Source organism: Parasteatoda tepidariorum, chromosome 12 (assembly GCF_982258835.1).
Source record: "Parasteatoda tepidariorum strain Cologne lab strain chromosome 12, Ptep-v5.0, whole genome shotgun sequence".
NCBI lineage: Eukaryota > Metazoa > Arthropoda > Arachnida > Araneae > Theridiidae > Parasteatoda > Parasteatoda tepidariorum.
Window position 1 is genome coordinate 27,186,125 of NC_141766.1, and position 27,942 is coordinate 27,214,066.

At 30.7% G+C, this 27,942-nt stretch overlaps 1 protein-coding gene across 1 annotated transcript in view; it reads left to right on the top strand.

Annotated features, from left to right (window-relative positions):
* LOC107448478 (WD repeat-containing protein 17) overlaps positions 1-27,942 on the top strand; it is a 142,187-nt gene that overhangs the window by 70,159 nt on the left and 44,086 nt on the right. The window contains exons 3-7 of the mRNA XM_043039824.3: positions 556-982; positions 11,649-11,900; positions 24,702-24,949; positions 26,444-26,557; positions 27,568-27,711. Of these exons, the coding sequence (XP_042895758.2) occupies positions 556-982; positions 11,649-11,900; positions 24,702-24,949; positions 26,444-26,557; positions 27,568-27,711 (1,185 nt within the window). The remainder of the gene's footprint in view (positions 1-555; positions 983-11,648; positions 11,901-24,701; positions 24,950-26,443; positions 26,558-27,567; positions 27,712-27,942) is intronic.

The window sequence follows — 27,942 nt, forward strand, 5'->3', positions numbered from 1 at the left end:
TTAATCATATTACAAACCCTAATCACTGAATACTGATAAAATTATTATAAAACTTCTTTCCATTATATTCTGTTACAATAAATCTGTTATATCTTAAAAAAATATTTATATCGATAAGGACAACCTCTAAATCACGAATCATTATTATGAAGTCTAAAAATAAATCATGTATCATTTTTATCAAAGCAACCAATAAACGAAACATTACTTTTATAAAAACAACCTATTAATCATATTACAAACCCTAATCACTGAATACTGATAAAATTATTATAAAACTTCTTTCCATTATATTCTGTTACAATAAATCTGTTATATCTTAAAAAAATATTTATATTGATGAAGACAACCTCTAAATCACGAATCATTATTATGAAGTCTAAAAATAAATCATGTATCATTTTTATCAAAACAGCCAATAAACAAAGCATTATTTTTTATAAAAGCAACCTATTAATCATATTACAAACCCTAATCACTGAATACTAATAAAATTATTATAAAACTTCTTTCCATTATATCCTCTTACAATATCTGTTGTATCTTTAATTTCAGTGGAATCCTGAAAGCAATCAGTTTTACTTGCATTCAATTATGTCCGAACATAAGAAGACCATTTCCGCCATTGCTTGGCACCTACAAGATAAGGACATCATCGCAAGTTGTAGTACAGACTACAAAATATGTGTCTGGCATGTATCGAAACGCAAGTTATTGGCCTCTTTGAATACTGCTCACGCAGTTCCATCTTTAATGGCATGGTTTCCGGCTGATGTTGACTGTCTAGCATATTGCGATGGTAAAGGACCATTATATTTGTGGAAGTACATGGATAAAAATGATAGAAATGGACATATATCTCAACCATTGAATGAAATACACTCTGTATCATCAAATATTACTCAAATCAGTTGGCATAAAACTTGTCCCGGAAGATTGGTTCTTGGCCATGCCGATGGATCTGTTTCATTCTATTTGCAAGGTATCTTTGTTTTTATTTACTTCATCTTCTTTAGATTTATAAAATCTTAAATAAATAAACATTTTTATCTGACACATCTGTTTAATTAAATTTTATAGCAATAAAAAATAAATTAGGAAATTTAAAAATCTTACTATAATGTAGGAGTTTTGAGGCATATGTGAATTTCCCTGCTTTAATGCAAATTTATTTCATAATTTTTTTTATCTTTTCCATTTGTTTTACTCTTGTTCATTTGGTTATTTTTTTACACAATTACATCCTTTTCTGTTGGCTAAAATTTCTATATTAATATTAAATGAATTTCAAAAGTTAACTAATCATCATTATTGCATGAAACCCCAAGGTGGGCCTTAGCCTTTTTTAGAACGCTTCTCCATGTCGTTCTTTTTGTTACCAAGTCTTTCCAGTTCATTATCCTGATTGTTTTAAAATCAGCATTGGTGAAGTCCAGCCATCAAAGTTTTTGACGCCCTCTAGCTCTGAAAAGTTAAATATCTTACTAAAACGTGTCATATCATATGCAAATTTAGATGCTTGAACGCAGTTTTACTTCATGATTTTTTTTATCTGTATTTTACTTTATTTTCTCTTTTATATTATTCTCCTAATTTATGTAATTTTCTTTCGTAATTGTTATATTTTTTGTTTAATTCAGTTTCCATAGTAATATAAATTGTTTACCGATATAAAATAAATTGCAAAAGTTAAATAATAATAATCATTGCGTGAGACCCCGGGATTGGTCTTGACTTTTTATAGATTATTTCTCTACATCGTTCTGTTTGTTTCTAGGTCTTTCCTGTTCAATATCCTGGTTGTTTTAAAATCTGTATTAATGGAGACCAGCCATCAAGGTCTTGGCCGTCCTCTAGATCTAAAAAAATAAATGTCTCACAAACGCGTAAACGCAGTTTCATTTCATGAGTTTTTTTTATCTGTTTCTTACTTTATTTCCTCCTTTATTTTATTTTCCAATTTTCTGTATTTTTCTTTTACATTTGTTATATATTTCACCTTATTAAATTTCCTTTGACATTAAAAAATTAATTAAAATGGTGGAAAGTCTACTTTTCACGACTTAATAGAGGATTACAGAAGTATGAATTAGCATTATTGACACACAACACCCTTAATGTCTTTTTATTTTGGGCGCAGCACAAAAGGCGTGTTTAAGGCCTACCGGAAAAGTCTTTATTCAACAGAATTTAAAGATTCAATGTTCTTTTTAAGGGGTTTCCGAGAATTTTACATAGAGAAGAAGGGGCTTGTAAGAATATTTTTCATAAATTTGTCAAAAAAAACATATTTAATATACTTTTTTACTAATGAAATTTTTTTTTAAGAATAATTTGGACTTTTACCTTCACTCTGGTTTATATTTGGAATTACAAAGTTGTTTAGTTTTTTACAAAAAATGTTTTTTTTTTTTAAAAAAATTTTGTGTTTGTCCATTTTAGCCGCACTACAAGAGGTTCGTGTGGACAAACTTCAAAACTTATTAAATAGTCATTTATTACAACTGAGAAAGGTATATCTAAAACCAAATTGAAACAAACTAAGCATTTTTGCTAAATAAATATTGACATAGTTTAGTTTAATTAAAGTACTAATTTGTAATAGAGTATTTCACTATACTGAGAAGGAAATTTTAAGCACGAATAAATACATTTAAAACCATTATTCGATTTGATTTTCTTGAAAAATATTTTAAAATTTGTTTTATCATCTCATCAAAGCATTTGAAATGATAAATTTAAATATGCATTGAGATGCAGTCCTCATATTTTTACTAGTTACTTGAGAAGAAAGTTTGGTAACTATTCTTCTCTTGAGATTTGAGAAATGGTAGTTTTCTGGTAAAAAGGAAAGATTCGGGAAAGAGCTTTGTCCATTTTTTTCCTTAAGAATTGAACATCATAATCTCCATATCTATAAACAACTTCCACTCTATCAGCATAATACACAGCATTCTTTTTTTTTTATAAAAACAAATTGACTAGCACAAAGCCGTTAACTCTTATTATTGATTGAGCGTTGTCAAGAAGTTTCGATTTCAGTTCTTCAACATGTGATGATTAATGCTGAAGTTCTGATTTACTTTCTGTGTCACAGTCAACATCTTCTTTGAATTTTCTTAAAACCTTTAAAAAGTGGATTAATACAAGGATTTCTTGCTAAATGTTTTACTTGATATTGAGATATGTGTGTAGGTACTTCTTAACGCCGCACTAGAGCAGCATAATGGGCTATTGGCGAAGTTGGGAGAATCATCCCTGAGGATAATCCAAAGACATGCCATCGCAATTTTGATCTTCTGCGGAGGGGATCTCATTCAAAAGGCCACTTCCTCAATTTAGACATAAATCTAAAGGGAAAAGAAATTTTCTCCAGATACTTGTATCCATTGTACTACTTAGCACCGACCACATGACTTCGATTTACACATTTGGTTCAAGTTACACATTTGGTGAATTTTATAATTAACTAACACAAAGAAGTAAAATAGTCCAGTTTTGGGAGAAATTTTTCCAGTCATAGCAAAATTTATGTTTTAATGTTAGATAATGTGAGAACTTACCTTACCTTATAATTAAAATACCTTATTTTCGTATACCTTATAATTCAAATGTTTTTCAAATTTTATTAAATAAAATAATAAAAAATTATAAATATTTCTTAAACGTTAATTTTTCCATGGAATTATATTTGGATAAACAAATTTCATAATTGTGTGTTTCAATTGTGTTTTTTGGGTTTACGACTTCCAATGTTCAACTCCGTAGCCTTGTAATTTTGAACCCAATCCAGAAGACAAGGGAACTGAAAATCCATCTTTTCCTCTTGATTTTTTATTGGAACCGGGTTCGAATCCCAGAAAATTCTGGTGGATACGAATTCCGCATCCGGTTTGCACCGACCACAGTGCTGACGTAAAATATCCCAGTGTTAGACATATCATGGATTAGAGTCCCCTTGCCATCAGGCTAACCATGGGAGGTTTTCGCTGTCTTCCTCACCATGTTACGCAAATGCGGATTAATTCCATCAAAAAGTCCTCCATGAGGACAAATTTCTCCCAATACTTGATCCAGGAGTTTCCTTCTCTTCTGGATTGGGTTCAAAATTACAATGCTACGGAGTTGAACATTAGCAGTCGTAATCCCAACAAATTGGGTTCATTGTTCAACGACGGTTATAAAATGATGCTACAGATTGACTCTGCCAATTCTGATGCTAGATTCATGTGTTTCATTATCAATCGGAAAAATTGGAATGGTAGACAGTAAAAGGAATGGTAAGTCGCAGAAGTTTAAAAAATCACAATCAAAACAGTTTTGACTTTTTAGGGTTAAAATTAACAGTTTCAATCTATTTATCAAAAATAATTCATACAGCATAAAGGATTAAATAAACAAAGGTCTTAATTTTAAAAAATAATAAAGTTTTAACATTTTGTAATTTAAGAATGTATTCGTTCCTTTAACTCTTAACTTTGCCTGAAATATAAATTAATCTTCTAATTACGAGAAACTTAGAACCAATTTCACTACCGAACTTTTAACTTGGATTTAAATCTGCATCTTTTGTACCATTTTCGAACTTTAGTTACTAATCCTCAATTCCTGAACTCGTTTATCAACTTCATTGTGTAAGTCCAATGAAACTCTTAACTTGAAGACTCAGTCTTCAACTTAATTAACTCTTTGTACGATTCTACGACTTATACATAGCAGCAAAATTTTTCGCGTTTTGTAGACAATTTTCTGCAAATGTAACAAAATATATGATTTGATTTTCGGATGTGCGTTTCTTAAGTCCAATTTTATAATCCGTATTCTCATGGGACTTGAAAATTCGAATTTTGGTGGTTAACCCCTTGGGGACGGGTGATGCAGAAAAGCATTCGTACAAAATCAGAATCAAGTTGTAATTAAATAAAAAACGGTAACTTAAATGTAGTCGTTGCTAATTTGACAGGCTTACTTTGCTTTTACTTTAATTATTGTTGGTTTAATCATATATATAATCAATGTTAATTCAAAGTATAACTAAATACTTTTATTTTGAACAAAGTAATGGTGAATTAAATAAATCAAACAATTATAACTCCGCCCACAAATAAACTGCTAAAGAAATACTTTGATTACCAGTTTTATCTTTTTACCCTGATTGATACGGTTTTATGCTGTCGCGTATTTGTGACAGTCGGCGCGAAAGGGTTAATGATAATGGGACTTATGTTTTTTTAACACGTTGAATGCCATGGGGGTCACCGATGACCGGCACTGAGTTTGTTCGTAGCGCCAGGGGGTTACCGGAGAAGCCAAGATTATTGGAAACACATAATTCGAGTAATTTTTTATTTTTTTCATATTATTATCGTTACTAAAATGGTTTGAAGAAATTAATGCAATATAGATACCCAAAAATAGTTTTATTTATCTACAATGAGATGCCAACTTGATCCGGACAGCTAATAAATATTTTCAAGTGGTAGTTTATTAATTGTGATTCTTGGTTTAATAAATTCAATTTAATAGATTTTATCCACCACTATTTCTAAACAATTCGTAGTTTTATATAATTCACCACTTCTTTCAGATATGTCATGCTAAACCTTTTAAAAAACTAGCAAAATATGGCTAATATTTGGAAATTCAGTTTGTAGTTATTTACCGTTGTGGCCAAACGGGCAATCCATGTAAAAATAGTGTGGCATTCAACGTGCGGAGAAGTAAATTTAACATTTAGAGGCAGGGCTGCTACTTATTCAAAACAAAAAAACAAAAAATTGGTAATAAGAGCGTTTTATATTAATTTTTTCTTCGTAGGAAGCATACTTACCGAAACTTTCTTTACATTTTTACGAGTAGAATATTAATATTGCAACTGCATCTTAACAGAAACTGTGTTGTATTAGTCACAAATGCGCACTTTTACCGAAAGAGAGGAAAATTTGAAATATTCTTATTGCCAGTTTATTGTCCATTTCGGATATGATAAGCGGTCAGATAGAGCAGCGTTTTATTTGAAAATTTATAACTAGTGGTGTTCTATAGGCCTGCTTTATGTAAAAATTTATTCTAGTGGAACCTAAGTGTATGTGTTAATGTATTATTTTTCATCCATTTGAACTTATTTTCCAAGCAGCTATTTACTATAGTAGTAGCAGAGATGCCAACTGCTCCGGACACGCCAAAATAATTTTAAAAAACGGTAAATAACTATAAAGTAAAATTTGCAAGTATTTGACTATTTTTGCTTGCTTTTTAAAAGGTATAGCATGACTTAAGTACTATAAAGTGGTGAATTATATAAGCCTACGAATTATTTAGAAATAATGGTGGATAAAAATCTACTAAATTGAATTTATTAAGCCAAGAATCACAGTTGATAAACTTCCACTTTAAAATATAAATTTGCTGTCCGGAGCAAGTTAGCATCTCTGGTAGTAGGTATGAGGGGGATTTCAGCACCTTGCTTGAATAACTTATTTATCCTTCGTTCGCTCATTGTTGTAGAGCTGGGCATCTGAGGCCTAACTGGCACTTAATCTATTCATCATGAAATATCCCAAAGGGACATCCATAGATAAATTAGCATACCCTCCAACTTATGAGGATTTTGAAAATAATTCTTTCTAGTGGTAGCGAACCAAAGTAGAAATTTTTAAAGCAAATGGATCTCTCATAAAACTTTTATCAGAACTTAAGAATCTAGCCCTATGGCCTGCACTTTTATAAGTAATAAAGGACAAGTTACGCCAAAATTAATTTTTTTAAAATATTAAGACATTAATTTTGCTACCGTCTGAAAAAGAAGATTTCTGAAACTACGGAAATTCCGTAGCAGTTGGAGGGTATGAGTCAGTAACTTTATCCTTGGAGAGAAGCAGTTTTATTTATATACTAAAATTATAAAAGAAATCTTGATAGTTACAAACATTTTATTTTTCTGGAAACAAAATGCTAGAATGAAACGTCTTTCGTACCAGTTTTTGTTCTTTTCCGTCTTGCTAAGGGCTTTCAGCCATGCTTGTAACATTTAATGAATAAGTGTTGCCTGACTAGCTTCACTATACCGGAAAGGGTTAAAATAAGAATTTTGCCTAAACAAAGAAAATTCTTCTGGCTAAAACCGAAAAATGGGCAACTATGCATTAAAACGAAAAAAATATATGCATTTAGACCTAATAACTTTATATAAAATTCGATTATAGCTTTTGGGAGAAGCAACATCAAAGTTAGCTGCTATGGAAAGATTATTTGATAATAGAATATCAAAATACTGCAAAACGAATTTTGAACTCAAGTCAAATAAATCTCTTCCTACTATATCTCTCTAACTATACCTAAATTTAGTTGCTTAGGAAAGATATATAAACTCCAATTCAACTTGATTTGAATTTGTTCCAATATTTTGAGTAAGTTCTTCACAGACTTCGAGAAGGAAAGAAATTGTTTTCATTCCATATAATGTAATAAAATATTGCTCGAATATTTCATCTTCTGAAGAAAAAAACGAATATAAATTTATTCAAAGAACAAACTATTCAGTGAAAAAAAATAGTCTATTTATTTTACTTTCATTTTGAGATATTCTGTAGCATTTATTTTTATTTTGTTTCGGTTTTACTTTTTGAGTGTTTTAAAACCGACTTACATTTCTCTTGGGGAATATGAGGAGAAAATCATCAAATATAAGTAATTAATTATGTATTGTTGCAAAGCATTTTCGAAATTCTTTAATGAAATTTAGAAATATTATAAATATAAGTAGTTCTTCTGCAATTGATATTTTTTTTTCAGTTGATGGCTACAATTTTAAGACTTGAAAAGAAATAAAAAGTATTTTTTAACTAAAAAAATGTGTTACAAGAAAAATATTTTGTAACACATATTTGTTCATATCAAGAGGATATTATTCTTCGTATTTACCACTTAAGCTTTTTGAAAAAAATGCAATACTTTGACTTCAGATTCAAATATATTACAGAGATGCCAACTGCTCCTGACAAGCCAAAATAATTAGTAAAACGGTAGATAACTACAAAATAAATTTTGCAAATATTTGACTATTTTTGCTTGATTTTTAAAATGTATAGCATGACATATCTAAAAAAAGTGGTGAATTATATAAGCCAACGAATTTTTTAGAAATAGTGGTGGATAAAAATCTGCTGAATTGAATTTATTAAACCAAGAATCTAAATTGTTAAACTACCAATTTAAAATATATATTTGCTGTCCGGAGCAAGTTGGCATCTCTGATATTATTAACCCGTTCTATCCCGACTTTTTATATTGAAGTGGTGCAAAAAGTGGTTTTATGAAAAAAGTGGTATAATATGTTATTCAACCAAATGGTTAATATCAACTCTTTGTTACCATTTCAGTTTGAAATGGCCCTGCAACTTATAGTTATGCATCTAGTGATAGAAACTTAAATCACTAATAAATTATGGTAGAAGGGAAACTTTTAATTCTCCTGGATAAAATACAAAATTGAAACAATTGTCCTACCACAATATATGTTTTTGAAAAAGGAAACTGTCCTATAAATATGACGCTGGGCGCTTGCAGGTTAATGGGGCCTCCATGATGGCGCGGTATTGCCCGCTAAACGCTGTGTGTAGAGATAGCGGGTTCGAATCCTGATGTTACCTTGGATGTATCTTCCTGCTGTCCATCTCTATATTGCATACCTGCCAACTCTTCCGGATTTTCCGGAAGATTTTATTTTCATAATTAAAGTGGTAGCAATACTCATGTTATTCCTATTAACTTTTTGATTTATAATGTTAATTATAAATGAGTTTGACCACCACTACATGTGAATAATTACAATAAATATATGAAAGCATAATAATCCTTGCTCAAGCGAATTTAAACAGGATCAAAATAAAAATATATTTTTGAGTCAGATTGTTTTTCGTTTATTGTTTTACAACCACTCTGAAAATCCATTCTCGGCAAGACTAAAAGTTGGCAGGTATGATATTGTGCTATTTGGCTTTCTACGTGAGAAAGGTTTATGAACTTTAACCCTGTCTCGGCGACTGCCAAAAATACGTGCCAGCATACAATCGTATCAATCAGGGTAAAAAGATAAAACTGGCAACCATAGTAGTTCTTTAGCAATTTATTTGTGGTTGGATTATAGTTGTTTGATTCATTTAATTCACCATTACTTAGCTCAAAATAAAATTATTTAGTTATACTTTGAACTAACATTGATTACATGTATGATTAAGCCAACGCCTCCCTACAACTAAAAGCCTCCACACGGTTTTTCATAGGTAGTCCGATCAGACCACTATGAAGGTAAACCAGTAAACGAAAGAGCGCTAGAAAATCTAGTGAAAATAAGAAAGTGGTAGCAAATATATGTCTGAAAATTATTAAAAAAATATTTTCTAGAGGTAGGCGAAGTGTTAGGTTATTTTCAGTTTATTAAATTTGATTTTTAATTATTCTTCTGCCTTAATGTATCTAACATGCAAAACCAGATATACAATGTACCTTTGTTGTAGTCATCTTGTGGTGAGGCTTTTCAAGAGTTGGTGAAAATGTCTCTTATTCTGGAAGTTTACTTTTTTATTCCCTACCAATTTATAAACACGCACAGATTCCAACAACTGTGCTTTCTGAAAATGTTTTAATAAATTAGTAGCGAATTAAATAGTAAAACTTGTGGAATAAGGATAGTTACGCCTACTTCTTATAAAAGTTACCACGAGATGCAATGAAACAATGCAAGAAAGTTACATTTCATATAACAATTTGAATTTTTAGTGTGTATTAGTTCTTAAAATGAAAAATACTAAACTAAAAATAAAAATTTCGTTACCACTAGAAAGAAATTTTTAACAAAATGGAACAAATTGGTATCTCTTCACGCTTTTCCAGAAAGTGGAGTAGTAGGGTATCCCTATAACATTGGCTATTTTTGAACTGAAGGCTAAAGTTTAAGTATAAATTCATTATTTTTATCTTGGTTTAACCCCTTGGGGACGGGTGATTCAGAAAAGCATTCGCACAAAATCAGAATCAAATTGTAATTAAATAAAAAACGGTAACTGAAATGTAGTCGTTGCTAATTTGACAGACTTACTTTGCTTTTACTTTAATTATTGTTAGTTTAATCATATATACAATCAATGTTAATTCAAAGTATAACTAAATAGTTTTATTTTGAACGAAGTAATGGTGAATTAAATAAATCAAACAATTATAACTCCGCCCACAAATAAACTGCTAAAGAAATACTTTGATTACCAGTTTTATATTTTTACCCTGATAGATACGGTTTTATGCTGTCACGTATTTGTGACAGTCGGCGCGAAAGGGTTAAGTAAGAATGCTTGGAAATCTTCGATTGAAAAACCAAAGTTGAACAATACATTTAGTCCTTCATCTTACATTGAAATTTTTTTCAAGATTTTAGTTCAAAACACAGGTAACCATGCTATTGATCTGAACAAAATAATTTTGATATTTATGGGATACAATTTGTAGAGCTATTAGAGTGAAAAAAATGTGTAGTTCTTATGCTTAAACTTGCCCTAATTTAGAAAAATTAATTTTTAAAGCTATACTTGTGTTGCCATATTAGCTAGACTCCTATGGAAAGGATTAACCCATACCCTTCAGCTACTTCAAAACTTCCGTAGTTTTAAAAATATTTTTCTTACTGGAAGCAAAGGAAATACATTAATATTTAAATTAAATAAATTAAAATAATTTGACACGTTCGTTTCCGATCCCGCGATATAGCGAGACGAAATTCTTCCCTAGAGTTTGTGTCAATAAAACCGATTAAGTGGTAGTCATACCTGCCAACTTTTACGCATTTGGCGTAAAATTTTATTTCTATATTTAAAGTGGTAGTAAAATGTATGGTTTCTATATATTCCTTGCATTTATAAACTTAATTTATAATCTCTTTGATCCACCTCTATTTTTAAAAAAATTAATCGTATATAATAGTATGTAATACTGTTTTGGTAGTCCGCATAAGCTTGTTCAAAATGCAACGAATGTTTCTGCCTAAAATTGTAATTTAAATTCCATTTTACTACCACTGGGGAAAATTATCCTCGAAAGAACTAAAAGTTGGCAGGTATGGGTAATAGATATTTTCATCCAACTATTTTTGCTGAAAATTTGATGTTCACTCATGACAACTATTTAGTAAAATTAATTTATCGTAAACTCAACGTTATCATAAACTCAACGTTTAACTTCTGTTCTTTTTTCCTGTTACAGTTGAGACATTTTGACTCAATAGAATATAAGAGAAATGTTATTTAAGAAAACAAGAGGATTTAAAATGTTGCCCCCAAAACTTAACTTCGCCGTAAGATTATCATAACGTTAATATAGAGCAGTGAGCAATTGAAATTTCACGATAATACAAATAATTTCATATAAAAGGTAATATCTTAAAACTGACTGACATCACTTTAATTATCTGGTAAAATTCTACTTTTAAAAGCTGGAGAAACTAGCAGGACCACCACTGTCAAGTTCTTTTCTTGCCTAAAAGAAAATATCACCAACTTACTGTAGCACTATCTTCCTTCTTGCAATTACATCATCTACTTACATTCAAAGCTTTTCATTTTTTCATTCTATCTCATCCATCTTTCAAATCATTTTAGGTAAGAAACCACAAACACATGTGAAACTAATAAGCGAAGGAGAGCATGATTCAAGTAGTATATCTTGGCTTCTATGGGATCCCTTTTCCCAAAATTACTTATTAATCTGCAACACTAATGGACGGTTACAGCTCATTGACTCAGCAACAGACAGCCCATCAATAATTACTACATATAGCCTCCCGAGCAAAGCAGTTACCATCAAATGTGTGGCTTGGCTAAGCGAAGTCCCGGGAGCTTTCGTAACAGGAGGTAAGAGCATTTAAGTTTAAATCTTAAGAGAAAGTCGGTTAATCTATAGTAGAAAATTTAGCGATGCATTTTTATTAATGAAGTTATGTGATTTAACATGGAGTTAACACACAAATTAGAAAGTTAATTCTTGAGGGCATAAAGAAGGACCTAAATCTGAAACTTTAAAACTAAACCTTAATACTTTTTTTGTAAATAATATCTTCTTGCGGAACTTTGATGAAAACTCATACCATCCAACTACTTTGAAATTTCTATTTGGGTATTCTATTGAAAATATTTTTCTTGGTTGTAGAAAAGGTATTAATATTTAAATAAATTGAAAATAAAAGAGTTTTGTTCCCCACTATTAATAAATAATTTAAACAGATTTATCCGAAGTCATAGCAAAGCGTAATTGAATCCAAGTCTACGTACACAGGCACTCCAAAAATTCCCTAAAAAACTTACTCTAACAAACTCAAAGTATTTATACTTTGTGTTTGTTAGAGTAAAATGGCCTTTAATTAAGTTTTTTTTTAAAATATTGTTTCAAAATGCTATTTCATTATATATACAGGTATAGGACAAAATAATCGGTACGCCTGTACATAGTACCACTATGCACAGGTGTTCCTATTATTTTGTCCTATACCTGTATGTGAAACCTACTTCTCTATATTATGTTTTACAAGCCTATTATAAGGTTGTTATATTTTTAAGTGTTGATAAGGTAGCTAAACTTTTACTATTATTTTACTATCAGTCTGAAAAATTTCTCTAACGAACATACAAGCTGTTTACTATTCAATTGATTAATGACCTTAATTAACTAATCATATTCATTACTGTAATTATTTTAATTTGTTAATGACTGTAATTACTATGTTTTATGTTTTTCTTACGAACCATAAAAAATTAAATTAATCAGTCAACTATTTAATTCTTATAATTTTGTAAGTGAAGAAAGATTCAGAAAAACATCTTACTTTTTTGTTGTCTAGTATTAAAAACGATCAAGGAAGCAATGCTTACGAACTTTATAATATTTTAAATTAAAATTTAATATTTTCTAAAAATATTTTTGAGTTATTCAAATCCCCTTATGCATCAAAATGCAATGAATAAACTTTAAATCTCATATTTTAAGAAACATAAGGAGCGTAGGTGGATTCGAGCTATTTTAATTATCCGAAAATCTTCCTTCTCCTTAGATATAAGAATATTTCCCTTGTTCTCCAATATTTGTAAAAATAATTTTATATGAATTTGGAAAACATTTAGTAGGAAAGTTGTGCAAGCTTCTTGAAAATATGGAATCTACTCATTTACTAGAGTGCATGAAATTCCCAATAGTTTCCTTCATTAAAACTTCTCTGCAATTGTTTAAACTTTTAAATAATGAAACATTTTTGAAAGTTGAAACTGTTTATCAGTTATGATATTTAATATTATTTTACTATTTTAGTTACTTTAAAACGAGTTTTAAAATAGTTTAATAATTAAAGGCATCTGTAGAGTTGTAATAGTAATGATATTTTATGTAGTTTAAGTTAAAGGCAATTTTATATGAATTTGGAAAACACTTAGTAGGAAAGTAATTTTATAAAATATTTCTATTAGGGGGACCGGAAAGTAATGTCGTTTTGGTGCATTTGATGTTTATCAAGATTTTATTTTTAATCAATTATGCATTCACCCTCGTCAGCAACAAACTTTCAATACTGGATCGAAAATGAATCAAAATGGATCGAAAAAAATTAATTGGTATTTAAGACTAACGAATATTTAATACGCCGAAACGACAATACTTTCCGGTCTCCTTAATATATTAAGTTGAAAAACATTTAAACGAAAAGTTATGTAGCGTCTCTTGAAAACGTGAAATCTATTCATTTACCAAAGCGCATGGAATTATCAATAACTTTTTTCATTAAAGCTTCTCTGCAATTGTTTAAACTTTTAAATAATGAAACATTTTTGAAAGTTGAAACTGTTTATCAGTTATGATATTTAATATTATTTTACTATTTTAGTTACTATAAAACGAGTTTTAAAATATTTTAATAATTAAATATATCTGTAGACTTGTAATAGTAATGATATTTTATGTAGTTTAAGTTAACGACAATTTTATATGAATTTGGAAAACACTTAGTAGGAAAATAATTTTATAAAATATTTTCATTAGGGAGACCGGAAAATAATGTCGTTTCGGTGCATTTAATATTTCTTTTCAAGATTTTATTTTTTATCAATAATTTATTCACCCTCGTTAGCAACAACCTTTCAATGCCGGATCGAAAATGAATCGAAATGGATCGAAAAAAAAATGAATTGGTTTTTAAGACTAACGAATATTTTATGCACCAAAACGACATTACTTTCCAGTCTCCCTAATATATTAATTTGAAAAACACTTAATATAAAAGTTATACAGAGTCTCTTGAAAACATAAAATCTATTCATTTACTAAAGTGTATGGAATTCCCAATAACTTTTTTCATTAAAGCTTCTCTGTAATTGTTTAAACTCTTAATGCTCCAATTTTTAAATGTTTAATGCTCCGAAACGACATTATTTTCCGGTCTCCTTTATATATTAATTGAAAAAACATCAAATAGAAAATTTATATAGCGTCTCTTGAAAACGTAGAATCTATTCATTTACTAAAGTGCATGGAATTCTCAATCACTTTTTTTCATTAAAGCTTCTCTGTTATTGTTCAAACTTTAAATTAATGAAACATTTTTGAAAGTTGAAACTTTCTATCAGACGTGATATTTAATATCATTTTACTATTTTAGTTAATTTAAAGCGAGCTTTAAAATATATTGATAATTAAAGATACATGTAGTGATGTAATAGTATTTTCAATCTATGTAAAGAAAATGTATTTTTAATACAGTTTTAAATTAATTCGAAAAATAATAAGTAAGAAAATAATTTTATGAAATATTTTCATATCAATTTGAAAAACATGTAGTAGGAAAGTTAGAGAACGACTATTGAAAACATAAAATTTACTCATTTACTAAAGTGCTTAGAATTTCCAATAGTTTTCTTCTATAAAACTTCTCTGCAATAGTTCGAAGTCTAAAATATTGAATCATTTTTAAAAATTACTTATAAAAGTTTAAACCTTTAAAAGTGGTAGCAAGGTGCATATTATCATTCAATAATTTTTTGTAAAAAATATGATATTTTGTCAAGACAATAATGTATTGTTTATTAAATTAATCTTATTGTAAAATTTGAAAACTGAAATTTTTGCTAAAATAAGAAAATTTATCTTTGATTTTATCTTTATAGATTACCATTCTTCAATGATAGATATAGTATAACCACATATACTCTTGACCGGTAGGGAACGTGTTGAAAGACAAAACAAAATGCTTGCGCAATTACCATTTCATATCCGAAGGCTACTAAATATATAGCTGCCAACCCGAACAATCTAATTTCCCAAAATAGTTAAGCCGGTCGTCAAGTAACTATTTCAGTTAAACGTAATTTGTTTAATTTCGCCCCCATCTGAAAACTTCTCTGCACAATTGGTTATATATTTGTTAAATTTAAGTTATTTATTTGTAGTGATTGAAAAATCATTTTAAATTTAAAGTTTTAAACCAATAATAAAATGTTAAACCCTAAAATTTGCGACCACTCCAAATATTCAAATAAAAATGTTTCGATAAATCGAAACAAGTTGACAAATATGTTAATAGTCTTAGTCTGATTTTAAATCTGAACACCTGGGTGGCCATGCAAACTGCATTTATATACCATCCATCCTGAAGTACTTAATCGATAATGTGAAAGCAATGAGATTAGCAGTCGGTGAGGTTGCTAAATAGGAAGACATGCGTCTTGCTCGGTAAACAATAAATTTGGAAAAAAGAAAGCAGATGAGCGATGAAGTCAATTGAAATAATCAAGGAGGAAATATGTTAATAAAGTGGTTACTAAACATTAAGATTGTAAAAATTTTAACATTCAGAGTAGTAGATATCTTATAGGTGATAATTGTGCTAGATAGAGCTGTGGTGGCTCAGAGGATAGAGCGCTCCCCTTCCAGTGACGTGAACCGGGTTCGAATCCCAACGATAGCTGGTCGATATGAATTCTGAACCCGGCTCGCACTACACCTCCTAGAAAAGAGCAGGCCTCAGCATGGCTTACCATAAATATCCTTTAGTAGTCCAAACGTAATGACATATTTCGTATTTTCAACCACTGCGCAGGTTAGTACCCCGAACGTAATGACATATTTCTTATTTTTCATCTACTGCGCAGTTACATCGGACAACTAAATTGTTCCGTGCCGAGGCCTTCCTTCTTCTAGGAAGTGTTGGCTCGCACCGACCACAGTGCTGACGTAGAACATCCTTTGTGGTAGACGGATCATGGGTTAGAGTTCCCTTGTCGTCAGACTAACTGTAAGAGGTTTTCATGGTTTTCCCTTCCATGTAACGCAAATGCCGGTTAATTCCATCAAAAAGTCCTCCATGAAGGCAAATTTCCCCCAATACTTGATCCAAGAATTTTCTTGTTGAGTTGAACATTTTTAGCCGTAAACTCAAAATTGGGTCAGCTGTTCAAAGATGTTTATAAAATAAAATAAAATTATGCGAGAGAGGCACTTCTTGAGGGAAAGAGTTAAATAGTGTTAGAATTAACTTACATTTATTTGATTTTGTAAGTCCCACAGTAAGACACGGCTCCCAGTAGAATACCAAAGTCAAGCATTACTGGTTGCGGTCAGTAAGCGAGTGGGTGATCACTTTGATCAACCTGCCTTGGGACCGAGGGTGCGCGGTATCGAACCTCGTTACACTGTTCTATTTTATTCTAGCTACCATTTATGCGGAAACGCAACCCAGTTTTGACAATCTGCCAAAATTTTCAGATATTTTTTATGTGATAAAACAACAACCAAAATTTCCATTTGTATACACTGGCCCGTGTCCACACTAGTACTTCTCTTACTTATGTACTACAAATATAAAGAATAGTTTATTAAATATTACTTATAAAATATTGTTTAAAATTTTAAATAAAGAAATAAGCACACAATAATAACTTACTTATCCACCATGAAAACCTTGTTGTTTTTTTTTAATTTGCTAGCCACCATTTATACGAAAACGTTACCCAGGTAAGCCATTTTGTCAAAATCTTCAGAGAATTTATAAGAGATAAATTAAAAAAATATTCCATTCGTCAACCCTAGCCCATATTTACACCAGTCGCTCTCTTCCTTATATATTGCATTTTAAAGAATAGTTTTCTAAATATCATTTATTAAATATTGTTAAAATATTTAAATGAAGAAATAAACAAGCAGTACTTGGAAAAAGAAATGAATTTAGCTTCAACGAAATTTATTCTAGTTCTCAAATTGGAAATTTTCAAAATAAATTTTACAAATCATTACAACTATCTATAACAATACTTTATTCAAATGCATTGAAAAATATAATACGTAATTACAACAAAAGAAAAAGAAAAAGCGTTAAGGATTATTGAACCAAGATACGATATTTGCGTTAACAAGCTTAAATAAAGACTCATTTTGTTAAGATTTTAATGAATTTATACTTTACTACCGCCTCGAGAAAATGAAATTAATATCAAAGTAAGAAATCGATATTAATTATTAAGTTAACGAGTAATATCTAATTAAATAAGAAAGTTTCCTTGTACAATATCACTCAAAGGTATCTTTATTCATTTAATATTCTAATTTCTGAAAATAAATAATTAATAAATTCTACTTTATTCGTTAGCGAGACCCTCTGGGACATTTCTAAATAAGTGTATAAAATAGAAAAAATCTGAAATTAATAAAATTAAAGTAACAATAACATTTTCACAACTGCAAGATTTAGGAGGAAAAAACTTGAAGTTAGTTTTACGTATTGTTTTTATTTATGACTCTATTTTTTATACATAATTAGATTGCTGTGTTCTTCTTTGAATAAGTTTGAAAAACTTTCATACATAATATGAATTTCAAAATTTTAATTTTAAGTATATTGCTCATTTCGTGAGGCATGTACTGATTTTTCTTGAGAAATATGTGAAATTTTTTCTCTTGCAATAATTTTCCAAATTATATCTCTTATATAAAAATTAGGAAGCAACAGCTAAAATTTTATTAAAACTAGTGCAACCTAAACACATTATATGCAACATGAATTTGAAAATTTTGTGCGACCAGATTAAACTTATCGGAGGTTAGTTTTTAAATCTGGACACAGTTTACGAAAATGGACACAGTTTAAAATGCGTGTTTATTAAAATGGGCACATCTCAAAAGACATGTTTACGAAAATGAACACAGCTCAAAAAAGGGTTTACGAAAATGAACACGAAAAGTACGTGTTTACAAAAACGAACACAGCAGCAAAAAAGTGCCATTTAAGTGTCGATCCTTAATTTAACAATTATTAATTAATAATTAATACTAAAATAATTGATTTCATGCTTAATTTTCCTTACTTATTTAAACAGTAATCATAGTCATTACGAGGCAAATTCCCGGACATCCGGATCGGGTTGGCTATATATATTACACACGAAACTTTTCAGGTGATGCCTCTATATTCAGAACTCTGAAAGATAAAGCTTTAAATTTCTACAACGTAAATTCACTACTGCTATTATAAATTTCTAGCATTCCCGGTAGCCTTGTAAATACAACTGTTGTTTTGTAAAGTCATTTTTAAAAAAACTGATTTAATAAAAGTATCAAATTATTTAAGCAAATATGTGTTATCATATTATGAATTTATTTCAATTCATTACGTTATTCTTTAATAAAGATCACTGGGCTGAGATAGCCTGGCTGGTAGGACGTTATGATCATGTCCATGAGAATGTGAGTACGAATCCCACCGGCCGAAAAATCCCCGTGTATTAATAGACAGTACATTTTAAGTGGAGTGACATACTTTAGCGCATTGTTGTTTAAAGAATGGCGGTTGCTAAATGCTTAAAAGTAATTAGTTTAACATTCCTAGAGGTTTGTAACATTTGTTCAATTAATAATAAATTGCCAGACTGGCTACACTGTCAATGCACAGCACCGCAGACAGTAAAATTTCGACATCTACAGGGATGCAAACTGCTCCGCTTTCGGCAAAAATTTTTATAAAGTGGTAGCGAATTAAACAGTAAAGCTTGCAGTGTAAGGATAAATACATACCTGCCAACTTTTTATCCCTTCCATTATGATTTTTCCCAGCGGTATTAAAATGGAATTAAATTTTTGATTTTAAGCATAAAAATACGATGTTTTTGAAAAAGCTTAAGCTGTAAACTATGACAGTAGCACATATTAATATACATGATTAATTTTTTTAAGAATAGTGGTGATCAAAATCATTTAAAAATAAGTTTATAAAAGAAATAATAGTACATATTTACTACCACTTTAAATGTAAAAATAAAATTTTACGCCAAATGCGTAAAAGTTGGCAGGTATGATAAATACGCCCGATCTTTAACACTAGGTTTACGGGACACGTCATTTTGGCGGATTTCGACTTTTGTAAGGAAAATTATAAAACCCGTTTGAATTTTTATTTTATCTCTTGTAATGACTTTTAACCATTGATCGAAGTAAATATATATTAAATGCTATTTACCTCAAAAGCGTTGAAATATTGAAATTCTCTATGTGGTATACCTATTTCTACGGATATGCGTCAATTTGACGCGATCATAATTTAGACAAAAGTTTAAGTAAGCAAGCAATTATCACATCAATAATAAATAGGAATGTAACGACTATACTTCGATTCGTTATCTCAAATAAAACAAGTGATAAACAACTGTTGCCGATAAGCAATAATAAACTGCTGTTTGTAGAAAATGCAACACCATGAAGGAATCATCAGAATCAAATGAAATTCGCAGCAAATGTCAATTATAGGATATTATGCAAATTAATAAAGTTTCAGAGCCATCGCGCGTGCGTGGCGCGCGCAGCGCCCTCTGAATTGATGCTGAAAGCGTATAAATAAAGTGCTGTAGCGGGACGTTGAAAATAGTCTATGATTATTTGTTAGTGGCAAACGTTTAGTGAGACCTGAGTATGCCTCCACGACGGAAGAATAAGAAATTCAAGCAACTTACGGAGTTTGAACGAGGGAGGATAATCGGCCTTCGAGAAGGAGGATTTTCCTATCGCGCAATAGCAGCTCGTATGCAGCGGAACAGTTCCACAGTGATGCGAGTTTGGAAGCAGTGGACCGACGAGCACCGAACAACTCGAAAAACAGGCACTGGACGACAGAAGGTGACGTCAGAGCGCGATGATCGACACCTGCTCCGCATGGCGGTAAATGATCGCACAGCTTCCTCCAGGCAGCTGGCAGCACATTGGTCTACTGCTACAGGTGTACAATTGTCGGCTTCGTCAATTCGTCGTCGTCTGCTGCGCCGTGGATTGCGTGCAAGGGTGCCATTATACAGGATTCCCCTCACGGCGGATCATCGACGGCTGCGTCGGCAGTGGGCTCTTGAGCACAGAGACTGGCGAGCTGATTGGCACCAAGTTGTCTTTTCAGATGAATCACGCTTCAATTTGTGGACCCATGATGGCCGTGTTCGTGTTAGACGTTATGCCGGTCAACGCTGCCTTCCTGAGTGTTATTGAACGACATAGTGGTCGAACACCCGGAGTTATGGTCTGGGGTGCGATTTCGTATCATGGACGATCCAATTTGATACGAATTGAGGGTAATCTCAATAGCAACAGATACGTCCGTGAAGTGCTACAGCCCGAAGTCGTTCCTTTCCTTCAAGGCATCCCTGGAGCTATCTTTCAGCAGGATAATGCACGCCCACATGTTGCGCGGACTGTTAGAGACTTCTGTTCAGCACAACGCATGCAACTTCTTCCTTGGCCTGCTTATTCGCCGGATATGTCGCCTATTGAGCACGTGTGGGATATGGTTGGTCGGCGTCTCACTCGTGATCCGCGTCCTGCAGTTTCCAAAGACGAACTTTGGTTGCGCATACAAGCGATATGGAATTCTCTTCCTCAAGCAGATATTCAACATCTGTTTGACTCCATGCCACGTCGTATAGCAGCACTTATTGCAGCGCGTGGTGGCTGCACCAAATACTGATTTCGGACGCTTAATTTGTTTCTTTTGTTTTGAAAATTTCATCATTTATTTGTATCAGTACAAGTCGTTTCTGCATTAAATTTCATTTGATTCTGATGATTCTTTCATGGTGTTGCATTTTCTACAAACAGCAGTTTAGAAAGAACAAACGCAGAATGTCAATCGATGTCAGAGTGTCAGATTTTGAAGGTTTCAGTTGCTTAGTTCGAGTATTGAAACATAAAATACTAGAATATTTCAGAAATAAATATCTCATATCTTCATTTTTTTCTTATAGTATACATATACATTGGTTTCTAAGTGCAGAGATGCAACTGCTCCGGACACGCGAAAATAATTAAAAAAAAATGGTAAATAACAACAAAGTAAATTTTGAAATATGAAGTGGTGAATTATATAGGCCTACGAATTATTTATAAATAGTGGTGGATAAAAATCTACTAAATTGAATTTATTAAATTAAGAATCACAATTCTTTCATACGTCAAATAGACGTGTGTCCGTAGAGATAGGTATATAAGAAACGTCCGTAAACCTAGTGTTAAATAAGTACCCACGAGATAACAGCAAAAAAGTTGTATTTCATGTGATACTTTAAATTTCTTATCTGTAGTGGTGAAACAATTACTTAAATTGAAAAATTCTAAGCTAAAAATAACTTAAATTCCGCTACGATTAGAGAACACTGTTTTACAAAGCGGAGCATATTAGCATATTGACATCCCTGCATCTGAAATCAATGTCAGTTCAAAGTATAACTATATAATATATATTTTGAATTAAGCAGTGGCGAGTTAAATAAATCGAACTACTAATACCCGTCAATAAATAAACTACTAAGGAAATAGTTTACTTAAAAGTTTTATCTTCCTTACCCTGATTCCCGCCAACCTGATAATGCATATATGACTCGTCCGTTAGAATAGGTTAAATCAAAAAACTGGAATTTCGTTAAGAATCTCTTAGACTAAAAATAAGAATTATGAACCTTGTTAAACTGAAAAGCAATATGTTTTTTGAAATACGATCTAGAAAATTTTGAGAAAAGTTGATGCTGCTTTTACATCGAATCCTTAATAAATAACATAGCTTTATTTCGTGGAAATAACTAAAATTTCTTCGAATATTTATTCTAGTTCTTTTCAAGCATAGAATTTCACTAACAATAGGTCGAAACTTTAGAAACCAAAGTTAAACACAGATGAGCTCTATAATTGTCATGAATTATATTATTTCATTTTTGAGTTTTATTTCCATATTCTCCTTTATTTTTTAACATTAATTCAATGCTAGTCATTTAAAAATTTGGAATTAATTAGTGCTTACGTTGTTGAAAAAAAAGAAAAATACTATTTTTCACACAACTATATTCATATAATAGGCTTTAATGTGTTTATTCTTGTCAATATTTTAGAGCTTACCTCCATATTTTCAGTTATTATTTTGATTTTAAATTATTGCTAGTCAAATTATTGCTAAAATTTGCAACTAATTAATGCTTATGTTGTTAAAAAAAACAAAAATTAATGTTTTTACACAACTATATTCATTAAATAGGATTTACTGTGTTAATCTAGTCATTAATTTAGTGCTTATCTCCAAAATTTCTTCTTTTTTCTTAACTTCCAATTATTGCTAATCATTAAAAAAATTGAAACTAATTAATGCTTATGTTGTTGAAAAAACAAAAGTTAATGTTTTTTTAGGCAACAATATTCGTGAAATAATTTTTAATATACTTAGTCTAATCATGGGTTAAAACAATTTTTCAACAAAACTGATTTCCAGTTAGCATTAATCAATTCAATTTTTATGCACTTCTCCCTATGAAATTTCTGTAATGATGTGAAATAAGTGTAAATTAATAAGTGTAATGAAATGTATGTGAAATAATGTCCTGTAATTATGTGATTAAGTGCTTTTTAGAGAGAATTTAAAAAATGCTAACTGTTAAAAGCAAAATAATAATACTGCGAAAAGGAAATTAATTTTAAATTATAAGATGTTTTCCTCATGCAGAGATAAATTGAAAACTCTGTTAAATGAGGAATTTATTAAATGTTTAACAATTAAAGATTGTCCAACTGTTATGAAACATATTTTAGCAGCTATATGTTTAGTTTTTAGTGAGATAAGTGGCTTTGCTTCTGTGATCGAGAAAGCGCTATTTTATTCTTAGGTTATCGAAGTTGCGCCCCTTTTTCTTCTTACATAAATAATATGGCAACCGATAATAAAAATGCAGGTCATAAGAAATGGAAAATAACAAGAATAACTTTTTAAGTGCCGGACGATTTTCTTCTTTTGCGTTATAAAGCCCTTTGCACTCCGAATACTTTTAAATCCTATTTCAACTAATGAAAGCATTAAATCATTTAAAATACATAAAACAGTATTCTTACATATCTTTTTAAAATTCATGAAATAATGTGATTTCTAATTATTAAGATACAAATATTTTTATTTTAGAGCGGTGTCTTTTGATGTCGCTTCATAAGAGACAACAGACAGCAAAGGGTTTAATTATTTAATATTAAATTCTCCAATTAACTCTGTTTTTGTTTAATCTCCGCTTGAGGAAGAAATTTTTTTTACACAAAATTAAAGAAAAGTTATTGATATTTTCTTTTGGCATTTAACAGTTTTTAAATTTCCTTTTAAAAGCGCTTACTATTTTACTTAATACTGGATTTTTTTCTTAATTTCTTTTTTAGATGAACGTGACATGATTTTTTTTAACAAATAAGTGCAAAAAATTTAAAATTTAGAATTATTAACTTTTATTTGTGAAAAAGATACCATAAAATCGCTACTTTAAATATTTAAAAACTTATTTCACAAAATCTAACTGTGAAAAACTTATTTTAGGATATAAAAAGTTTTTCTACTGTGTCAGTCTTTAACCCTTTGACGCTGATGGGACACTGGCGTCCCTTTTTTCTGATGCTCTTACTACGAGCAAAAATATATTTTGGAATTATTTAATTATGAAAAACAGTCTAATACTTACTAAAAGAAATTGTTAGATTGCCGTAATTATATTTGTTCTAAAATATTAAATTAAAAGAAAATTAGTTAGAATTTTTTTTTTTTCATATTCAAAAATTTATCAATAATTTATTTTGTAAATTTATTAGTTTGCAAATTTATTTGTAAATTTATATATTCAGTGGTTGATTTTGAGAAATTTTAAAAGTTAATAACTGTTTCTCTCAGATATAAACAACTGCATATAAGTGCAAATTTGAAAAAATATTGTTTGGAAGTGAGCCATGTTCGGAAGATATTACCTTCAACGAAGAAAAAGACACCTGTATTTTCTGACCATGCTGTATGCATCTAAAGACGTGCTATATTTTATAGCTATAAAATATTAAAATGCTAAACATGGCATTTTTTTCATTTATTTAGACTTATTAATACAAAATAATGAACAAAGTATGAAAAATATGTTTAACAAAAGTTCTGCATCATAGGATTAAAATAATGCCATTCACTTAACATTCGTTCTGTTACTTCTTCTAAAGTTGTAACCATAAAATAGTAAGTGAAGAAATAATTGAAATTGTAATGATATAATGGTAAGTAATAGAATCGATGTCAAATGTTTACCAATTGTATTTATGGTATAAATTTTATTTATTTTTACATTCTTTGCTTAAATTTTGAAAAAATAATCTAGATGCTGAAGCAGGAGTTTTGCGGACATGGACGGTGTCAAACGAAAAGCCTCAGCATACATTAAGACTCAAGCAAGTGGGATTCAAGGCTCTTTGTGTGCTACCCTCTTTATGCAATAAAGACTCACCCCAAACTGAAACTTCTTCAACTAAACAGATGTTTTCATCAAGAATAATTTGCTTATTTTTTGACGGAGGAGTTGGTGTATACAATTTGAAGAACTCGACATGGGACTTTTTGCGAAATATGGTGAGTGCCTGACGCATGTTAAAAAAATTAGTCTGCTTTTTTTATGAATAATATGCTATATCCACAACTGATGTGAATTTACACCAGTTACTCATGACTGCTAAGTCAAGTTTAACCAATCTTTAACCAGCGCTCTAATTGTTTATTCTGAAAATGGCGCAGAACATAAGTATGGAAAAAAAAGCCACTGTTTTGGCTAAAAGTCTAATTTTTTTACATGTAAAAACTTACTCCAATGCTACCTTATCTGGGCTCATAAAAATTTGGAAAAAAGGGGAATAAGGCATTGATTTTGATAATTTTCATCAAGGTGGAAAAAGGTTTAGCCTAATTGTATAATCGTGCGTAAAAGCTTTTCGGTTATTTTTAAATTGTTCTCATAATGTGGCTAAAAATGCAACAAAAAGTAAATAGTAAATAAATAAAAAGTGAGAAACCCAAACTTCCGACTATGCTTTCATATCTAAACTATCGGGACCATATTCCTCCTTCCCTCATCTTATTTTGATTGTCAAAAAAAAAAATATATACAAATTTGTCACACAAAAAATCTACTTTTACTCACAGAAAGTACGTTTTTGTGTATTGGCTATTTAGATCCAAACTCGCCCCATTTTTCATTAAAAAAAAGCACTTTTCTCAACAATACAGAAAGATGCCTTGGCAAGGAATGATTTAATGACAATCATTACTTGCCAAAAATTTAACAGATACGACGGTACGAACAAATTTTGGTCGGTCCCCAAAAATAGTGTAAAAGCGCTCCGACAAGAAATTCCGCTAAACTTAAAAATGGCTGAAAGCGTTTTAAATGGGAGTGATCCGGTCATAGCTTATATAGAAGAATTGGTAAAGCTCAAAAACGCTGATTTCTTCTTTTGAAACATGTTACTTTTAGTTCATTTTCTATTAAAAGATGCTACGCTAAATCTATAGCACTCGCCTCCCAAAGAAGTGCCCCAGGTTCGATAACAATTCCGCTGTCGGTTGCACAGACGAGAATGCTGATGCAAAATATCCTCAGTGGAAGACGGATCATGGGTAAGTATGCCTAAGCCGCTGAGCTAGCCGTGGGAGGTTTTCGGGGCTTTCCTCTCCATGTAACGCAAATGCTGTTTAACTCCATCAAAATATTCTCCAAGGAAACTATTGTGCCCCAATGCTTGTTCCGGGAGTGCCCTCGTCTTTTGGGTTAGGCTCAATATTGATAGCCGTAAACCCAAGAGAAAATGGGTTGGCAGTTCAACCCCGATTATAAAATAAAGTATAACATACATATAAACTGTCTAAAAGTTATTTAATGTGGCTTTCAGATACTGACGAAATTTAAATATTTCCACTACCTCAAAACATTCCTCAAAAATTTCGGACATCGCTGTAGTATTACATGCCTACTTTCCATCATTTGAGCTTTTTATTTCATTCTTCACTCTAACTGTATACTTTTCATCAGATTTATGCCTAAATATTTCGATACTTTTCTTATTTCTCCAGGGACACCTTGAAACAATTTTTGATTGTCAATTTAAACCTGACAATCCTGATCTACTAGCCACGGCAAGCTTTGATGGTACCATAAAAGTGTGGAATGTGAATACAATGGAAGCGGTATGTATTGTGCTGGAGATTAATTTTAAATTAATTTTCAAGACTTGGAGAAGACTCAGACTTAAAAACAGGGTTCCCACGATCCTTGAAAAATTTTAATAGTGGTAGTAAATTTAGGTTAATAGTGGAATTTATTTCTTATTTTAATACACCACTTTATCGTTAAGTGGTTCAGCAAGCGGAATTTTCATGCATACATACTTTCTTTGGAAAACAATTTTTAGCGGTGGTTACAAAGAAATTAAAATATCTACACATGGTTTATTTTCGTTACCACTTTCTAAAATTTTCAAGGACTGCGGTAACCCTGAACAAGCATATCTTAGGATTTTCAGATCTGAGAAAAATGTAATGATGGTAATAAATTTAGAATAATGCTAGTCGGAATTTCTTTTTTAAAGAATTAAAAAAAAATACCGCTTTAGCGTTTTGATCCTGCAAAGGTAAAGTTTCCATGCATACACATTTTTTTTACAAAATAACATACGGAAGTAGTCATAAATGAACAGTAATAGTCTTGATAGTCTTCAAATATCTCTTGAGTCCTTCAGTTTAATAAAAATGAATATAAACAGAGTTCGAAAAATAATTCTTTCTATGGCTGCGGAGCTCCATTCTTCAAAAAACCATAACCGGATCAAACATACAATGGTGGCAGCATTCTGCTCAAAAAGTTAAAAATGTAGAAGTGTGTTCGACGTAAGGAAAAACTACAACAACAACGTTACCCGATGACCACCTGCACGCTAAGTCGAACTCTAAAGAGTACAACAGTTTAACGAGTGGAGATACCGAGTACCATCGATCATTTCAAGGGAAAACCAAAGCAGTCACAAAGCGCACTGACTGCTGCCAGTCATGCTTGACTTCGGTGTTCTAGTAGAAGCAATGTCTTTATGATCAGTCCTCTATGGGACCTTATTAATAAGTTACATTAATTTAATCTTGAAAATACTAAATCCTAGTTTGCTTTTAATGAAGATTCTTTAAATTATCTTAACACATTACAGATAAACTCTTCACATGGAGACGCTAGTATAATCTATTCATTATCTTGGGCACCAGGTGATACAAATTGTCTTGTAGCAGCAACTTCTAAAAGTGGAATATTTATATGGAATTTGAAGAAAGGAAGTATACAAAAAATCCAAAACGTAAGTTTGTAAAAGTTTTGTCTAAAAAGCACTTATTTCAGAAATTATTAAATTTAAGGTATATTATTGAATAATGTATGGAATAAGAATATGATTTACCTACTTCCGGTCACCAACAAGAGAAATTGAGAGCCTTGTTGACGAATTTTTGACGAAAGAATATATTTCGCATTCAACTGAGAAGAAGAGGAAAAGGAAAGGGGGACGATCACAACATGGAACCGATTTTCT